The 20,145-nt window shown below is 43.5% G+C and overlaps 1 protein-coding gene across 1 annotated transcript in view; it reads right to left on the reverse strand.

Moving 5' to 3' along the window:
* Positions 1 to 20,145, reverse strand: part of LOC135514717 (proton myo-inositol cotransporter-like) — a 73,309-nt gene that overhangs the window by 51,245 nt on the left and 1,919 nt on the right. The window contains exons 2-3 of the mRNA XM_064938260.1: positions 10,940 to 11,099; positions 2,538 to 2,746 (exon numbers count right to left, since the gene is read on the reverse strand). Coding sequence (XP_064794332.1) covers positions 2,538 to 2,746; positions 10,940 to 11,099 — 369 coding nt within the window. The remainder of the gene's footprint in view (positions 1 to 2,537; positions 2,747 to 10,939; positions 11,100 to 20,145) is intronic.

A 20,145-nucleotide genomic window follows, 5' to 3' on the forward strand; every position in this document is an offset into this window, starting at 1 on the left:
TCTTCAGCACCTCCTGGAGAACCAATTGTTCGTGAAAGCCGAGAAGTGAGTTCCATTGCTCTTCTATCACCTTTCTGGGATATGTCATTGCTGAGGGGAATGTTCAGATGGATCCTGGAAAGGATGAAAGCGGTGGTGGATTGGCCTCAACTAACGTCCAGGGTGCAGTTGCAACAGTTTCTTGGTTTTGCAAACTTCTACCTCCGTTTCATTTGGGGTTACAGCACCCTGGCGGCCCCCCTGTAGGCACTCACCTCCCCCAAGGTATCGTTCAATTGGTCTCCAGCTGTCGACTAAGCCTTTGTGGACCTGAAGCATCGGTTCACAACAGCACCCATCCTCATCTATCCGGACCCCTCGTTCCAATTTGTATTGGAAGTGGATGCTTCAGATGTTGGAGTGGGGGCCATCCTGTCCCAGCGATCTGCCCAGGACCAGAAGCTTCATCCCTGTGCCTTCCTGTCCCATCATCTCAATCCCGCTGAGAGGAACTACGATGTTGGCAACCGAGAACTCCTGGCCGTGAAGATGGCATTGGAGGAGTGGCAGCACTGGCTGGAAGGAGCAGAACAGCGGTGGGTGGTTACCGCCGCTCTGATATCCAAAAGTTATTTCCGGATGTTTGTAATAACACCGAAACATTTCTGGGCTAATAACATAAAAAACAAAAAGACTGCAAAGTTGCCTATGAGCTAGAAACACGGCTGCCCTACAGTCACACGGAGCTTGTTATCACAAAGGAAACAGATTTGAGAAGCACGGCGCCTCTTCTGTTAATTTAATTACCTGTGTGTCTGACTTACTGTGTGTGAAGGTCCTTCACCCTATTAAGCTACTACGGTGTCTAACTAACACTGAGATATAACACTCTTTTAAAGAGGAAAACATTATCATGTTGACTGGCAATAGGCTTGCACCCAGCCGTATACGCCAGGAAAAGGAAGTTAATCTATGTAGATATAATCAGATCAGTAGGCCTGAATAAAAGCAAGATAATCTTTCCTAAAATGATTTTTATCTTGGATGGAAGATTATCTTAGTAGCAATAAGATCACAGGAAATTCATGCATGACTAGCATTTCTAACATGTTCTACACCAGAGATGATAGCCCAATGCTTTAATAAGATATACTACAACAAAGTGAATCAGAGATCAGAGAGTAGTGACTGATACAGCTATTGTTGTTCGTTGTGTTGTTGTTGTTATTGATGTGTTGCTCCGTCACCCTGTATGTTTCTATGTAATATATTACCCTTTCATCCAGAGAGAATTGAATGCTACAGATATGACTATGTTGTGTTGTGATGTTGTTGTTATTGCCGCTGTGTTGCCCTGTCACTTTGTATGTGTCATTGTGATTATTATTGCTCTTTAATCCTGGCTGTGTTTGGGTGGTTAGAGTGACACTCACTATCATCACATCAGAGGTGAGGGAGACAAGGAGAGAAAGAGGGAGAAAGGGATGAGGTTACCAAGGAAACAGAGATGTCAGGGAGAAAGGGGGCAAAGGAAGCACTTGTTTCCCCAGATGTGAGCCTATCCCCCCCCCCTCCAACACCCGACAATGATCAGAGTTACAACTTATTGCCCTTTCGTTCTTGGATTGTGGCCCCACTGACCACACTCTCGCACTCTGATTGGCTACGGCTCCCCATTGTGGACCAATCCCAGCGTGAGGTACTCAATCACAGGTTCATGTTTTCTGTAGGACTGTCAGGAAGGGTTAATTACGGAAGAAAAGGAATGATGCATGTTTACCTCTCCTCTCCTTTCTTTTCCCTCTCTTTTCTTGTCAGGAGATTGGCTTGGTGTCATCGGGATAATAAGAGCTGAATACATGTGCTGAAGGCTGGACTGACCTTACTGTACATTCATTGACTTGATAACGCAGTGCAAAACACTCATTCGTCTAACCATTGGTTGTCCATATAGGCTACTTTTAATACATGTGGATATCAGCTATTCATGCCAACATGTGGATATATGCAGTTTATCGTGTACGGTGGTTTCATTGAGTTCGTGCTTATGTCTATGACCATGCCTTGACCCATATATTTCCATACGCTCACACATATACATCTACTTTAGCACTGACCTTCAATGGAGACACAGTGACTACCATACAAAATAAGCTTCTTTCAGAAAACGTTCATAGAAAAAAAATAGAAAATAATGTCTTCAATGTCCTTGGTCTCGCCAGGCGACTCAGTCTACTCTGAGTCGCCGGCTCTGACAGACTGAATATGAGTGCTGTTTTGTGATTCTCAGAAGAGGTCAATGTTCTCTGAAGAGACTAACTGTTTTGTCCCACATCATGGGAGTGTAACACCGAGATTATATACCAGCCGATAAAGCTTCCTCGTCTGAGCGCAGAGAGAAAGAGAGAGAGAGAGAGAGAGAGAGAGACAGACAGTGGGCACATGGGCCACTCCTCTCCCCGTGTGTGTGCATGCAAGTTTGTTTGTGTGTGCGTGTTCGTTGATGCATTCATTCATTTATGTGTGTCTTTCTCCTGAGCCTCCTGCTCCCCTCTCACCTCCTCCGCAGTCTTTCTCCTCCTCCTCGATGCTGTTCTTGATGCTGTCGTACTCCTCGTCAATGTTCTGATTGCCTCTAATCTGGCTGAGCACGCGCCGGGCCTTCTGGGTAAGGCCTTTCTGGATCAGCCAGCGGGGGCTCTCTGGCAGAAACAGAAACCCCACGAACTGGAGCACCGCAGGGACCACCGACAGACCCAACATATACCTGGAGAAGAGGAGAAGAGGGGGAGAGAGGGGGAGGGGGCGGTGAGGGGGGAGAGAGAGAGAGAGATGGAGAGAGCCATATATTAGCTGTTTCATCTGTGAGAGTGACTCTCTTGCAAAATGAGGAACCCTATGAACCTGAGTACAGCAGGGACCACTGGCAGGAAGGGGGTAACGAGGGATAGAAAGAATTCAACATATGAGTTGTTTCATCTTTGAGAGGAGAAACTCCATGAACTGCAGCACAGCAGGAACCACCAATAGACCCAACATAAAATATATCTGGGGAGGGGGAGAAGATAGGGAGAGAGGGGGGAGACGCGGTGGAGGTGAGGGATGGAAAAAAGGGAGGAAGAGAGAGAGAGGGGAGAGACATAGAGATAAATTAGCTGTTCATCTGAGAGGGGGCGAGAGGAGAAACACCATGAGCTGGAGCGTAGCAGGGACCACTGATGGGTTGCCTCCCGCAATGTAGCAATGTTCCAGCATTCACGTCTGTAGTCTACTTAAGCCTCGTTCACATTACCCATAAACACTCCATTACGTTGCACCGGACGTCATGCTCTTCAATGGGAAGGTCCACAACGGAGTGGAATGCAATGCCCCTTTGCAGTTGAAGGCTCTGTTGTGAGACGAATGTTCCAAACGTTGTCAAAAAAACAGATAGTTACCAAAGACCAACTGAAAGTGAAAATATGTGTTTTCGGTGATGGCTTTATGGGATAGCTAGCAACTGATGCAGACATTTCCGGTCGACTGCACTCCAAGGTACATGACCTAGGATCACATGGTTGTTGTAAAGGTCATGCAGTCGACATGTAGTCTTAAGTTTGAGAATGTGTATACCCATAATGCAACACACTTTGAAAGGCGGTGACCAACGTTGGTCGAGGTCTTGGCAAAAGCACTCCGCTCGAATGCGCGCATAATATTTGTGCTACACTCCCACCCTTCATCAAGCAGTAACAATGTAAACAAGGTATAGACTAACATTGGAATACTTTCTTATGGGTCCTTTTCCAACAATGTGAACGGGACCCGTAAGTAAGCATTTCACTGTTAATCTACAGCCGCTGTTTACGAAGCATCAACATCAAATCATTACCAGGCTAACAACACAGTGAATAATAGCCTAGAGTAACAACTCTGTTGTGTCATTGAACATTTTTCAAACAGCTTCACAGGGTTGACTGTCAAATAGAAGTCTGCCACAGAGCAGAGCACATCATTAAAAACAAAACTTTCAAGGACTCAGGAGTTGGCACAAAACTCAACTTGTCAAATCAGTAAAAGAAGAAGAATGCAAGGACACACACTGACAGCTATGACATAAATCCAGCACTTGTGGCAAGTTCAAGGAAGCTGTTCTGAATAATGTCCTAAGGCAGGACAAAGCAATACTCACTTTACAAGGAGCCAGTGATGTAATGTAGCATTTAGATTTACAAAAACAATAAAAGGATGTTATCTTTTCAACATATCCCTGCTCTGAACTGAGGGGACTGTTGATTCAGCTGGAGGCAGGACGAGGATCCACATCTTTTGCTGCTGACATTTACACTGATCTGATCTGCTCGCCCAGACTGGACCTGCCATAATGAAACTAGTTGGCTAGATTTCAATGTCTTTACTCGCACACCACTTGGAAGCATTCCCGATAGAGTCTGTCTCAGAAATCAACAGTTATCCTAACACCTGATATATCCCACTGAAACCTGGTTACAGACCGGAATATGAAAACGTGAAACTAAACACAAACCAATAGGACGAAGTCTGCATAAACAAGGTTAGCAGCACTGTGTCCATGGCCATGATGTATACAGTATGTATAAACAACTGAAAGTAGTGGTGTGTTGAGAGTCAGTGCTTGATGCTGGAATGTGACCAGAGCAGCGGGAGGGAGCATTCAAAACTTGCAGATTGGTCTTAAAGGCCCAGTGCAGTCAAAAACGGGATTTGTTGTATTTTGTAGACACTGAGCTGTGTGCCAGTAGTTCAAGCAGACAGCTCGGCGCATTCAACATGTCAATACCTCTCATAAATAAAAGGAGTGATGAAGTCAATCGCCAGGAGAGATCGACATGCATATTATTAATATTAGCTCTCTGTGGACATCCAAGGGCCAGTCGTGCTGCCCTGTTCTGCGCCAATTGCAATTTTGCGAAGTACTTTTTTGTGGCACCTGACCACATGACTGAACAGTAGTCTAGGTGCGACAAACCTAAGGCCTGTAGGACCTGCCTTGTTGATAGTGTTGTTAAGAAGGCAGGGCAACGCTTTATTATGGACAGAATCCTCCCCATTTTAGCTACTGGGTGGGACTTAAAAAAACAAAAGACATCTATTGTAAAATATACTGTGACCGTAAAATGTAAACTGTATGAACATAAGAAGATTCAACAACTGAGACATAAACTGAACAAGTTCCACAGGCATGTGACTAACAGAAATGGAATAATGTGTCCCTGAACAAAGGGGGGGTCAAAATCAAAAGTAACAGTCAGTATCTGGAGTGGCCACCAGCTGCATTAATTACTGCAGTGCATCTCCTCCTCATGGACTGCACCAGATTTGCCAGTTCTTGCTGTGAGATGTTACCCCACTCTTCTACCAAGGCACCTGCTAGTTCCCGGACATTTCTGGGGGGAATGGCCCTAGCCCTTACCCTCCGATCCAACAGGTCCCAGACGTGCTCAATGGGATTGAGATCCGGGCTCTTCACTGGCCATGGCAGAACACTGACATTCCTTGCAGGAAATCACTCACAGAACGAGAAGTATGGCTGGTGGCATTGTCATGCTGGAGGGTCATGTCAGGATGAGCCTGCAAGAATGAGGGAGGAGGGAGGAGGAAGTCTTCCCTGTAACGCACAGCATTGAGATTGCCTGCAATAACAACAAGCTCAGTCCGATGATGCTGTGACACACCGCCCCAGACCATGACGGCCCTCCACCTCCAAATCGATCCCTCTCCAGAGTACAGGTCTTGTAGTAAAGCTCATTCCTTCGACGATAAACGTGAATCCGACCATCACCCCTGGTGAGACAAAACTGTGACTCGTCAGTGAAGAGCACCTTTTGCCAGTCCTTTCAAGTGACGGTGGGTTTGTGCCCATAGGCGAAGTTGTTGCTGGTGATGTCTGGTGAGGACCTGCCTTACAACAGGCATACAAACCCTCAGTCCAGACTGTTTCAGCCTATTGTGGACAGTCTGAGCACTGATGGAGGGATTGTACGTTCCTGGTGCAACTCAGGAACACTTCTGTGAGCAGGCCTTCCTAATCGACCTGGCCCGGGTATCCTGGAAGGACATTGACCTCATCCCGTCAGTTGAGGATGCCTGGTCATTCTTTAAAAGTAACTTCCTCACCATTTTAGATAAGCATGCTCCGTTCAAAAAATGCAGAACCAAGAACAGATACAGCCCTTGGTTCACTCCAGACCTGACTGCCCTCGACCAGCACAAAAACATCCTGTGGCGGACTGCAATAGCATCGAATAGTCCCCGCGATATGCAACTGTTCAGGGAAGTCAGGAACCAATACACGCAGTCAGTCAGGAAAGATAAGGCCAGCTTCTTCAGGCAGAAGTTTGCATCCTGTAGCTCCAAATCCAAAAAGTTCTGGGACACTGGGAAGTCCATGGAGAACAAGAGCACCTCCTCCCAGCTGCTCACTGCACTGAGGCTAGGTAACACGGTCACCACCGATAAATCCATGATTATCGAAAACTTCAACAAGCATTTCTCAACTGCTGGCCATGCCTTCCGCCTGGCTACTCCAACATCGGCCAACAGCTCCGCCCCCCCCCAGCTTCTCGCCCAAGCCCTTCCAGGTTCTCCTTTACCCAAATCCAGATAGCAGATGTTCTGAAAGAGCTGCAAAACCTGGACCCGTACAAATCAGCTGGGCTTGACAATCTGGACCCTCTATTTCTGAAACTATCCGCCGCCATTGTCGTAACCCCTATTACCAGCCTGTTCAACCTCTCTCTCATATCGTCTGAGATCCCCAAGGATTGGAAAGCTGCCGCAGTCATCCCCCTCCTCAAAGGGGGAGACACCCTGGACCCAAACTGTTACAGACCTATATCCATCCTGCCCTGCCTATCTAAGGTCTTCGAAAGCCAAGTCAACAAACAGGTCACTGACCATCTCGAATCCCACCGTACCTTCTCCGCTGTGCAATCTGGTTTCCGAGCCGGTCACGGGTGCACCTCAGCCACACTCAAGGTACTAAACAATATCATAACCGCCATCGATAAAAGACAGTACTGTACAGCCGTCTTCATCGACCTTGCCAAGGCTTTCGACTCTGTCAATCACCATATTCTTATCGGCAGACTCAGTAGCCTCGGTTTTTCGGATGACTGCCTTGCCTGGTTCACCAATTACTTTGCAGACAGAGTTCAGTGTGTCAAATCGGAGGGCATGCTGTCCGGTCCTCTGGCAGTCTCTATGGGGGTACCACAGGGTTCAATTCTCGGGCCGACTCTTTTCTCTGTATATATCAATGATGTTGCTCTTGCTGCGGGCGATTCCCTGATCCACCTCTACGCAGACGACACCATTCTATATACTTCCGGCCCGTCCTTGGACACTGTGCTATCTAACCTCCAAACGAGCTTCAATGCCATACAACACTCCTTCCATGGCCTCCAACTGCTCTTAAACGCTAGTAAAACCAAATGCATGCACCTAGGTGTCTGGCTAGACTGTAAACTCTCCTTCCAGACTCATATCAAACATCTCCAATCGAAAATCAAATCAAGAGTCGGCTTTCTATTCCGCAACAAAGCCCCCTTCACTCACGCCGCCAAACTTACCCTAGTAAAACTGACTATCCTACTGATCCTCGACTTCAGCGATGTCATCTACAAAATTGCCTCCAACACTCTACTCAGCAAACTGGATGCAGTTTATCACAGTGCCATCCGTTTTGTCACTAAAGCACCTTATACCACCCACCACTGCGACTTGTATGCTCTAGTCGGCTGGCCCTCGCTACATATTCGTCGCCAGACCCACTGGCTCCAGGTCATCTACAAGTCCATGCTAGGTAAAGCTCCGCCTTATCTCAGTTCACTGGTCACGATGGCAACACCCATCCGTAGCACGCGCTCCAGCAGGTGTATCTCACTGATCATCCCTAAAGCCAACACCTCATTTGCCGCCTTTCGTTCCAGTACTCTGCTGCCTGTGACTGGAACGAATTGCAAAAATCGCTGAAGTTGGAGACTTTTATCTCCCTCACCAACTTCATACATGTGCTATCTGAGCAGCTAACCGATCGCTGCAGCTGTACATAGTCTATTGGTAAATAACCCACCCATTTTCACCTACCTCATCCCCACACTGTTTTTATTTATTTACTTTTCTGCTCTTTTGCACACCAGTATCTCTACCTGTACATGACCATCTGATCATTTATCACTCCAGTGCTAATCTGCAAGGTTGTAATTATTCGCCTACCTCCTCATGCCTTTTGCACACAATGTATATAGACTCGCCTTTTTTGATTGTGTTATTGACTTGTTAATTGTTTACTCCATGTGTAACTCTGTGTTGTCTGCTCACACTGCTAAGCTTTATCTTGGCCAGGTCGCAGTTACAAATGAGAACTTGTTCTCAACTAGCCTACCTGGTTAAATAAAGGTGAAATAAAAATAAATAAATAAATTAAAAGGCAGTTGTTCTTGCCATCCTGTACCTGTCCCGCAGTTATGATGTTCGGATGTACCGATCCTGTGCAGGTGTTGTTACATGTGGTCTGCCACTGCGAGGACGATCAGCTGTCCATCCTGTCTCCCTGTTGCGCTGTCTTAGGCATCTCACAGTACTGACATTACAATGTATTGCCCTGGCCACATCTACAGTCCTCATGCCTTATTGCAGCATGTCTAAGGCACGTTCACACAGATGAGCAAGGACCCTGGGCATCTTTCTTTGGTGTTTTTCAGAATCAGTAGAAAGGCCTTTTTAGTGTCACTGTGACCTTAATTGCCTACTGTCTGTAAGCTGTTAGTGTCTTAAAAACCGCTCATTAATTGTTCATGCATGGGAAACTGTTTTCAACCCTTTACAATGAAGATCTGTGAAGTTAGTCGTATTTTTACGAACTATCTTTGAAAGACATCGTCCTGATAAAGGAACATTTCTTTATTTGCCAAGTTTATATAGTATGTATAAGCTGGAAGTTTTGTTGTTGTTGTTCATTAGTTTATTCTAATTAGGAGAGGGTGGTAAGGTTAGGGGAAAATAATAAAGGAATATACAGTGGGGCAAAAAAGTATTTAGTCAGCCACCAATTGTGCAAGTTCTCCCACTTAAAAAGATGAGAGAGGCCTGTAATTTTCATTATAGGTACACTTCAACTATGACAGACAAAATGAGGGAAAAAAATCCAGAGAATCACATTGTAGGACTTTTAATGAATTTATTTGCAAATTATTGTTGAAGTCAGAAGTTTACATACACCTCAGCCAAATACATTTAAACTCAGTTTTTCTAAATTCCTGACATTTAATCTGTGTTAAAATTCCCTGTTTTAGGTCAGTTAGGATCACCACATGATTTTAAGAATGTGAAATGTCAGAATAATAGTAGAGAGAATGATTTATTTCAGCTTTTATTTCTTTCATCACATTCCCAGTGGATCAGAAGTTTACATACACTCAATTAGTATCTGGTAGCATTGCCTTTAAAGTGTTTAACATGTGTCAATCGTTTCGGGTAGCCTTCCACAAGCTTCCCACAATAAGTAGGGTGAATTTTGGCCCATTCCTCCTGACAGAGCTGGTGTAACAGTCAGGTTTGTAGGCCTCCTTGCTCGCAGATGATTGTTCAGTTCTGCTCACACATTTTCCATAGGATTGAGGTCAGAGCTTTGTGATGGTCACTCCCATAACTTGACTTTGTTGTCCTTAAGCCATTTTGCCACAACTTTATGCTTGGGGTCATTGTCCATTTGGAAGACTTTAACAACCAAGCTTTAACATCTCGAGATGTTGCTTCAATTTATCCACATATTTTCCCCTCCTCATGATGCCATCTATTTTGTGAAGTGCACCAGTCCCTCCTGCAGCAAAGCACCCCCACAACATGATGCTGCCACCCCCGTGCTTCACGGTTGGGATGGTGTTGTTCGGCTTGCAAGCATCCCCCTTTTTCCTCCAAACATAACAATGGTCACTATGGCCAAGCAGTTCTATTTCATCAGACCAGAGGACATTTCTTCAAATAGTAAGATCTTTGTCCCCATGTGCAGTTGCAAACCGTAGTCTGTCTTTTTTATGGCGGTTTTGGAGCAGTGGCTTCTTCCTTGCTGAGAGGTCTTCCAGGTTATGTCGACTTAGGACTCGTTTTACTGTGGATATAGATACTTTTGCACCTGTTTCCTCCAGCATCTTCACAAGGTCCTTTGCTGTTGTTCTAAGATTGATTTGCACTTTTTGCACCAAAGTACGTTCATCTCTAAGAGACAGAACGCGTCTCCTTCCTGAGTGATATGACGGCTGCGTGGTCCCATGGTGTTTATACTTGCGTACTATTGTTTGTACAGATGAACATCGTACCTTCAGGCGTTTGGAAATTGCTCCCAAAGATGAACCAGACTTGTGGAGGTCCACAATTTGTTCTTGAGGTCTTGGCTGATTTTTTGGGATTTTCCCATGATGTCAAGCTGAGTTAGAAGGTAGGCCTTGAAATACTTCCACATGTACACCTCCAATTGACTCAAATGATGTCAATTAGTCTATCAGGAGCTTCTAAAGCCATGGCATAATTTTCTGGAATTGTCCAAGCTGTTTAAAAGGCACAGTCAACTTAGTGTATGTAAACTTCTGACCCACTGGAATTGTGATACAGTGAATTATAAATTTAAAAAAATCTGTCTGTAAACAATTCTTGGAAAAATGACTAGTGTCATGCAGAAAGTAGATGTCTAACCAACTTACCAAAACTCGTTGAAAAACTAGTTAATGACTCTAACCTAAGTGTATGTAAACCTCCGACTTCAACTGTATACCGTGTATATATACTTACCATAAAATATGTGGGGATTGGAAATTATGCAGACAATTATATTTATCGAATTTACAATCTATCTGACCTATTAAAGATGATCTACCCCCTAAAAAAATAAATGAGATATTTTTGAGATATTCAAAGATGAGGCATGTAAGAGCAATTGTCTCACCTCCATCCATCGTGGCGTAGGTAGCTGAAGGCCCCGTCTATGATGCTGGCAGTGAACTGGCCTCCCGTGATGAACAGTGTGTTTACTGTCACCAGCTGGCCTCTCAGGTGGGGGGGAGACGTCTCAGCTATGTACACTGGCACCGTCATGGACGCAATACCTACTCATGTGGGATGGGGCAGAGGAACAGGGAAGACACGATGAGGAGTGTAGAACCAGACAGTGTAGGGTGAAGATGTCCCTAGAAGCTAATCTCGGATGAGTGTAGCATTGGGGGAGGGGAAGCTGATACTAGATCTGCACATAGGAGAAACTTCAGATTATACAGTACAGTACAGTCAAGGTTTATGGATAAGTGCAAATTCAGCTTTTATGATCAGTTCCGTTCACTGGTTTACCTAATTCAATAACAATGGTATAGGGTCTGAGTTAGGCATGAAACCACATATCCTCTCCACAATCAAGTGGAATCTGTGTCCTCAGCCACATCTCTCATCTAGAGAACCTGACCAATCAAAACACTCAACCACAGAGCTGCTGCACCAATCACACACTAGCCATTAGGGCACTAAAGAGCCCTCATCAATGTGCACAACATCAATCATGTCTGACAGACTAAACAACATCAACCACAACATCAGTCATCTCTGTATCCAGACCTACAACATATATCTCAATGTCTGTAGTGCATCCACTATATCAGAGATACTGTAGCCTATACCAGCATGTAAGTCAGTGTTGTTGTCAGCTGCTGCAGCCACAGACCATGCCAAAACGACTACATATTTACTCTGACTGCTAGAACAAACAACATGTGTTTGCCCGGATTCATCTGACAAGGGCCGTGACATCACCGCTCTGCGCCACACCGATAAGGGACTATTAATAGCACTCAGAGTGCACTGCTTCCTGTCTCTCTTCCAGTTGCCCAGCAGACGACGTAGCTACCTGTTACCATGGGAACCGCTTGCTTCACCATGCAACCTCGTCATACGATAAAGGGGTTAATCAATATCTGGCATTTTATTCTTCTTCTTTTTACCCAGGGGTGAGGGCTGAAGGGATGGGTCCTACTGTTAAAGGTAAGGGCCCTAGGGTTGTCGTTCATACGGTACACACCTGGGGTGACCAGCCCTAGAGGTGTGGTTGATAGAGTTGCCAACTACACCAAAGAGTTACTAGGTGTACAGGTTTTTGCTCCAGCCCTGCAGTAGCCTAACACACCTGGTTCAGCTAATCATGGTCCAGACTCAGAGTGAGGTCCTTGATTAGTTTACTATATCAGTCGGGTGTGTTAATGCAGGGCTGGAGCAAAAGCACGCGCACCCAGTCGCTCCAGTGGGTAACACCGCCAAGTAAGCAAGGTTCAACTCTGTTTGCTCGGCTGCTGTCTACAAGGCTGCTCGTCTACATATCACATTTGACACGTTGGTCATTTTATTTTCATCATACACATGCAGAGAGCAGAACAAATAACTGAACCATGGAGTTAAGAGTGTTGGAGCGTTTCTTATGTCGGAAAGTTTTCCATGTGGATTAAAATAAAGGAGAGAGGCAGAGAGAGAGAGAGAGATAGAGAGAGAGAGAGAGAGAGGCAGAAAAAGAGAGACAGACAGCTAGAGAGATAGTGAATGTTTTTAGGATGTTATCCTAATGTTAGATGAAAACCGTAATGCAGGACATACACTACACAGTTTGGGCACAAATTTGGAACGTTTTTGCCATCCTTGACAAATGTTCACGATCGGGGTGAAATCCTATGAACTTGGTATAGGATCAGCACGTTCGGGACACGCCTAGTTTGAGCGGGTCAAGGACACACGGACGATGGCTGTTCTGTTTTCCAGATCCCTGTTGGATGTCCCGATAATTTTATGGCGTCAGAAATGTTGGTTGTGCACCTTGCAGTATGAGAAGTGCTCTGACGCGATTGGGCAGGGACCACTGCCAAAAGCCAATGAGCACTCAGCATGTGAGACCGAAACAATAACGGTGAAGTGGACAGCAACAACAACACACCACGTGGACCGAGGTGATGGAAGACATATTGGTGGAGCTGTGGACAGAACGCACCTGTCTTTTCAATATTACCTCTGAGTCCTACCGTGACAGAAACCAAGAAGGCAATTTCATATTATTTTATTTAAAGTCAATATTCTGCGTCTGTCACGATCGTTATAAGGAGTGGACCAAGATGCAGCGTGGTATGTTCCATCCTTTATTTTCGAATAGAAAACTTTAAAGAACAAAACGAACAAACAAAACATGCCACTAATATAATGCTCACAGGCAACTATACATAGACAAGATCCCACAAAGCACAATGGAAAAAGGGCTACCTAAATATGATACCAAATCAGAGACAACGATAAATAGCTGCCTCTGATTGGGAACCATACTAGGCCAACATAGAAATATAATTCACCTAGATAACCCACCCTTAAATCACACCCCGACCTAACCAACATAGAGAATAAAAGCTCTCTATGGTCAGGGCGTGACAGCATCTCCGTCTCTTTTTTTATGTTTCTGCACATACTAACGTGCACAGTAATAAAGCAGCTCGCCGTTTGCGTGTTGGCATTTTTTTCCTACGACAACTGAGAAATGCAGAGCAAGATCAATTAGTGAATCATTGTGTAATGTGAGCACCACCGTCCTGCGGTTGAGGATGGACAGAATGAAAGATTTGGGACAAGGAAATCTGGAAATGTGAGCACATCCAAGTTGTTAAGATTTTAGAAGTTGTGAAGTGTATGCCCAGAATAACTAGAACTTAATGTAAATCATAGCTAATGTTGTAGGAATGTTCCCGGTTTGCTGGGCAGGTTCTGAGAGAGTGGGAGAGCCCTCCATTCCTCCCCATCACTCCCTCCTTCTCTTGTTATCAGCGACAGCCTTTAGTCAGTCCCTCTGGTCTCCCCAGGCCTCTACTCAGTTCTCAGACACATGTGGAGTCCACCAGCACCAAGACTCTCACAGCCACAGCCACAGTCCCCGCCATCCATTATAATGACCTCTCCTTTCAGGACCAAGGACAGCGGCACACACTATCCTGAACGTACAAGCATCATGTGTCAAAGGCTTTCTATTTATAGCAAGTAGTCACAATGTGGGCTTCAATGGAGGACGAGCAGCACTCTCTATAATACAACAAGTGCATGGTACTACAGTAGGGGTCATGGATTTTCAGAATCAGACTGATGTATCCCATCCACAGTAAGAAAATACTATTTTATAGAACCTTTATTTTATCAAGGAGTCATACTGAGACCACGGTCTTTTTTACAGATGAGCCCTGAATGACATAAATGACAGAAAATACAAAATGCAAGAAGAAAGAGAAACGCGGCCCTAAAAAAACAAACACATTCATCAGTAAAAAGGTCCTCAATCAGCTTTCTGAATTCACCAAGAGGCACCAGAACAACACATTTAAGAAAATGTTGAAGATTGTTCCACAAATAAGGTGCAAGAACTAAAATCTGATTTGACCTAACTCAGTAGAGACCAAAGGAATGTCCAGAGTTAGCCATCCCCGAGATGGGGTGTGGTAACATTATGTCTAAAGTGTAGTAATGCTGCTAGGTACAGTGGGACTTTGTGTAAAAGGGCTTTATAAATGAAAACATAGCAATGCATTGTGTGACGTAACCTACGTGACATCAGAGGGCCAACCAACTTCCTGGTAGAGACTGCAGTGATGACCACTAACATTGTCGCCCGTAATAAAGTGCAATCCTCTATGATAAACTACATCTAACGGCTATAATGAAGTGGCAGCTGAGTTCATATAGACGATGTGGCCATAGTCTGGGACCGACAGGAGCGTTGACTGAATCATCTGCTTTCTACTATGTAGTGAGAGGCAGGACCTACTTCTATAGAGGAAGACCATTTTTATTCTCAGCCTCTTAACTAACACATCAATATGCAATAGGCTTAAAGCATCAAACTTGTTTTTATGTGCTCTAGGGAACAACATCAGCACTAATTTCAGGTCAATACAGTTTTTCTGTAAAGCAATGAAGTCAGACTGTAGTTCAGATAGAGCCTGGTCAACCGTGGGGCCAATAGCATACACAACAGCATCATCGGCATGCAAGTGCAGGTTAACATTTTTTACATACTAGTCAATATTGTTAATAATATAAACAGAAAAATGTACAGGACTCGAACCCCGACAGGACACCTTTCGTAATATCCACAAAACCTGATTTAACACCATCATTAGATTGAGTTCTATCTGTCAAGTCATTTTTAAATCAGTTACGACATGTTATGATTGAGATCAAATTAGGACGTTGACTTCAATGGTGTTGGTCAATAAATACATGTCTGTCAATAATCAAACGGACAATATCATAGATCGATAGAAACAGATCATCGTCATTCTGTGCCTTCTAGACATATCATAGAACAAGGATGCATCCCAAATGGCAGCCTAATCCCTATTTAGTGCACTATTGACAAGAGCCCTACAGGCCCTGGTCAAAAGTAGTGCACTATGAAGGGAATATGGTGCCATTTGGGACTCTGCACAGCTCTCCAATGTGTTCGCCTAAAGGTCAACTCACCAATAATTGGCCCAAGATGGTAAGATGAACCAAACCCCAGGCTTGTGTTAAAGACCAGTCAAAGGTATGCATTTCTGCCTCCTCCTGACAAACGGCAAGAATGACCTTCCCTCAGAAATGCCAAGCAATTAAAGTTCTAATGTGATTGGACGTGTGACAGGGAACGCTCGGAATACAGTGGGGTCCGAAATTATTGACACACTTGATAAAGATGAACAAAATTAACTCTATAAAATACGGAGGTACAGTACCCGTCACAAGTTGCAAGGGTTTTTCTTTCTTTTTACTATTTTCTACATTGTAGAATAGTGAAGACATCAAAACTATAAAATAACACATATGGAATCATATAGTAACCAAAAAAGTGTTAAACAACTCAAAGTACATTTTATATTTGAGATTCTTCAAAGTAGAATAACAGCTTTGCACACTCTTGGCATTCTTCAACCAGATTCACCTGGAATGCTTCTCACAAATGCTGAGCACTTGTTGGCTAGTTTTCCTTCAGTCTGCGGTCCAACTCATCCCAAACCATCTCAATTGGGTTGGGGTTGGGTAATTGTGGAGGACAGGTAATTTTATGCAGCACTCCATCACTCTCCATGGTCAAATAGCCCTTACACAGCCTAGAGGTGTGTTGGGTCATTGTCCTGTTGAAAAACAAATGATAGTCCCACTAAGCGCAAACCAGATGAGATGGCGTATCGCTGCAGAATGCTGTTAAGTGTGCCTTGAATTCTAAATAAATCACTGACAGTGTCACCAGCAAAGCACCCCCACACTATCACACCTCTTCCTCAATGCTTCACAGTGGCAACCACACATGAGGAGATCATCCGTTCACCTACTCTGCGACTCACAAAGACATGGCAGTTGGAACTTAGAATCTCAAATTTGGACTAATTTCCACCAGTTTAATGTCCATTGCTTGTGTTTCTCAGCCCAAACAAGTCTCTTCTTCTTATTGGTGTCCTTTAGTAGTGGTTTCTTTGCAGCAATTCATGAAGGCCTGATTCACATAGTCTCCTCTGAACAGTTGATGTTGAGATGTGTCTGTTACTTGAACTCTGTGAAGCATTTATTTGGGCTGCAATTTCTGAGGTGCAGTTAACTCTACTGAACTTATCCTCTGCAGCAGAGGTAACTCTGGGTCTTCCTTTCCTGTGGTGGTCCTCATGAGAGACAGTTTTATCATAGCACTTAATGGATTTGCGACTGCACTTGAAGAAACTTTCACAGTTCTTGAAATGTTCTGGATTGACTGACCTTCATGTCTTAAAGTAATGATGGGCAGTTGTTTCTCTTTGCTTATTTGAGCTGTTCTTGCCATAACATGGACTTGGTCTTTTACTATCTTATGTATACCACCCTACCTCAAACGCATTTAGAAGGAAATCATTTCTACAAATTAACTTTTCAGAAGGTACACCTGTTATTTTAAATGCATTCAAGGTGACTACCTCATGAAGCTGGTTGAGAGAATACCAAAAGTGTGCAAAGCTGTCATCAAGGCAAAGCTGTATCTACTTTGAAGAATCTCAATTATAAAATATATTTTGATTTTTTTAAACACTTTTTTGGTTACTACATATGTGTTATTTCATAGTTTTGATGTCTTCACAATTATTCTACAATGTAGAAAATAGTCAAAATAAAGAAAAACTCTTGAATGAGTAGGTGTGTCCAAACGTTTGACTGGTACTGTATATTGTATGCTAAAAAAAAGGGAAATTATATTATGTTATACTAATACAATTTCTCAGATAAATTAACAAGTAATAATTGTTTTTCTCACACCCCTGTTTTCAATACCTTTCAATATCTTTACCTTGTGAGGATAACAACAATCCTATTTCTAAAATGGAAGGGATCTTAGGCCATTTCTCCCTACAGAATCCTTCCAGATCCTTGATATCCATGTAGGAGCAACATAGCCCCATAGCCTCAAAGGTCCACCACTATTTTTTACAATAGGTATGCAGCCTTATGCTCATGCATTTTCAATTCAACGCCGAAACCACCACTGGTGTGTGTGGCCAAAGAGCTCTATTTTCATGTCATATGACCAAGGCACCGGTTCCAATCCAAGTGACAGTGTTGTTTGGCAAACTCCAGGCATTTACATTTGTTGAATGAGATGAAAATAGAGCTCTTTAGCCACACACACTAGCGGTGGGTTTGGCATCAAAATGAGTAATGCATGAGCAGACATAAACCCAATGCCTAGAGACGGAGAGGCAAATGTAACCCGTGTGACCCGATCAATGAACTATTTCGATGGCCGGATAAACTGCTTCTTTCAATCTTTGGAAAATACTAACAATTTAATTTGCTTTGGAAGATTGATGTGTCTGAGGGGTAATATTGAGCGAGAAGAGAGTGAGCGTCTACTGTGAGTGTTTGCGTGCGTGAGTACGCGTGTGAGTGTGAGTGTGAGAGAGAGCAGTTTTTGAAAGATAAAAGGCTGATTCATATTTGCACAGGCTTACTCTCTGGGTCTATTAATTGGTGTCCAAAACAAAAACAAAGATTGGCCAATCACTATGACTAGTTCACTAAAACAGCAAAAACACACAAAGCATAGCAGCCCTTGTCTATTCCTCCACTTGTTGTGCTCAATGAAGCCAAGAATTAAGACAAGGCTTAACAGTGATGACTTCCAAGTATGGCACACTACTTTACCACTACATGATTTTAATGCCCAAAGTAACACCATATTATGAACATTACTCTACTAAGCATGACACGCCTATCTTAATTTCCAATCAAAGGCAACATCAAGACTACGTGTCACCCAGAAGTTGCTATAAATACCTTTGGTACATCGAATTCTCATTGAATGCCAAACAGTATGAAATCTTGCCAAAGCCTACTACCTCCAAAAATACCATAGGCCTAGGCACTGCAGTCAGAAATCAGTAACCCTGACAACAAGCCAGTCTCAAAGTAGTGGGATGAAGTTATCAACTTCTAGTTTGATTATTGCTTTGGTATACGGCTAAATAAAGTATTGACTATCCTTTTTTAAGTTTAACCTACATAGATTTTGGGCAATATAACTCATCACATTAGGTGGGCCCACCCATGAGGATACGATTGGCACCCAGGTCTCACTTATTTTTCATGTGAGATGACTCAATAGCCTAAGAAGTGAACTTTCTCAGTTTTGTATTAGGTTTGCCAATCAAAATACTGTAGCCTACAAGGCATGTGTTGTTATGTGTCATGACGTTGGCCTGTGGGTAAGGTTTATAGCCCCCCCCATAAATACCTTTCTCCCTTGCCTCTCTCTTGACTCTAGAGGGACTCTTGAATAGCCTTGTTAAACAGAGAGTCAGGGAACATCAAACAAGTGGAGGGAAAGGAACCATATTTCGGTAATAGAACCAGTTGAAAATATGTGTTGGTACTTAATGAATATGATGTCAGATCAGTTGTCATCTGAGACATTATGACTGATGACAGGACGACCTAAACTGTATCTGAGAAAGTCTACACATTATAGTTATCAGATTCACATGTAATTGTTGTGCAATTCAAATGTATATTATTGGTGAAAAGATTCAATGTAATTTTAGCTTCCAAATTAGAAATTTGGATTTTCATAAGGTTAGGGCTCTGCTCAATCAGTGGCCCGCCCCTGTGAAGAGACATGGGCTATAAACTATGAAACACACCCTTCTCCCTCCACTATATAAGCCCTTGATGAAAATGTAACCTCCTGTTCCGGGTACATTAGGATGACGATCCGATGTCAGAAGGATTCAGATAATAACTACAGAACGAAGCCAACCTCTGCGTGAGCTTTGGTTGCGAATGGTATGAACTTTGAACTCTTATTTGCTACAGAAGTGATACCTCCTAGCCATTGAGTTAGCAACAGCAGCTGTAAACATGGCCTCGGAGAGGACAGACAGAGTATCCCATCTACCACCCAACGACGACACTACAACATTTCCCGTTCACCACCAGAGACACTCTTCAAAGGACTCTGTTGGGCAACACGGCCATCCATCTACCACCAACCTATTGAAGGGCAGCTCAGAGTAAATATTTATTGCATTTTCCTTTTCCAAATGGGCGGTAACTTAGAATGCATAGGATATTGTATTTACGATAGCACAGCTTCTTCCTTTGTTCCTCAGTCTTCCCGCTCCTTCACTCAAACCCAACCCACTTTTCTTTGTGTAACCAGCTGTCATATCTGTTCCGTCAGCGAGGGACGTTTTCCTTTATGACATAATTTGTAATCAAGATATGATTCATTCTGTGTGATTAGTTAGGCATTTAGTAAATAAATAATTAAACCCAATGTTGTATTTCTGATTCAACTTGTTAGCCAGGGTTCGTGAAGATAACCAAGAATTTACAACTTTCAGATGAGACTGAAAAAAGGTGCCGATTAATGTTGACTGCTATTGATGTAAAATATTACTAGTTCTTTAGGAGTTTATTCGGAAGATAACTGCTCTATAAATATTATTTCATGGTGCCCCGACTTTCTAGTTAATTACATTTACATGATTAGCTCAATCAGGTAATATTAATTACAGAAATGGATCCGGCATAGCCAAAGACACAACACATGCATGCACATTAGTTGCTCTCTGTTGATGGTAACCTAAACTG

This window comes from Oncorhynchus masou, chromosome 26 (assembly GCF_036934945.1).
Source record: "Oncorhynchus masou masou isolate Uvic2021 chromosome 26, UVic_Omas_1.1, whole genome shotgun sequence".
Classification (NCBI taxonomy): domain Eukaryota; kingdom Metazoa; phylum Chordata; class Actinopteri; order Salmoniformes; family Salmonidae; genus Oncorhynchus; species Oncorhynchus masou.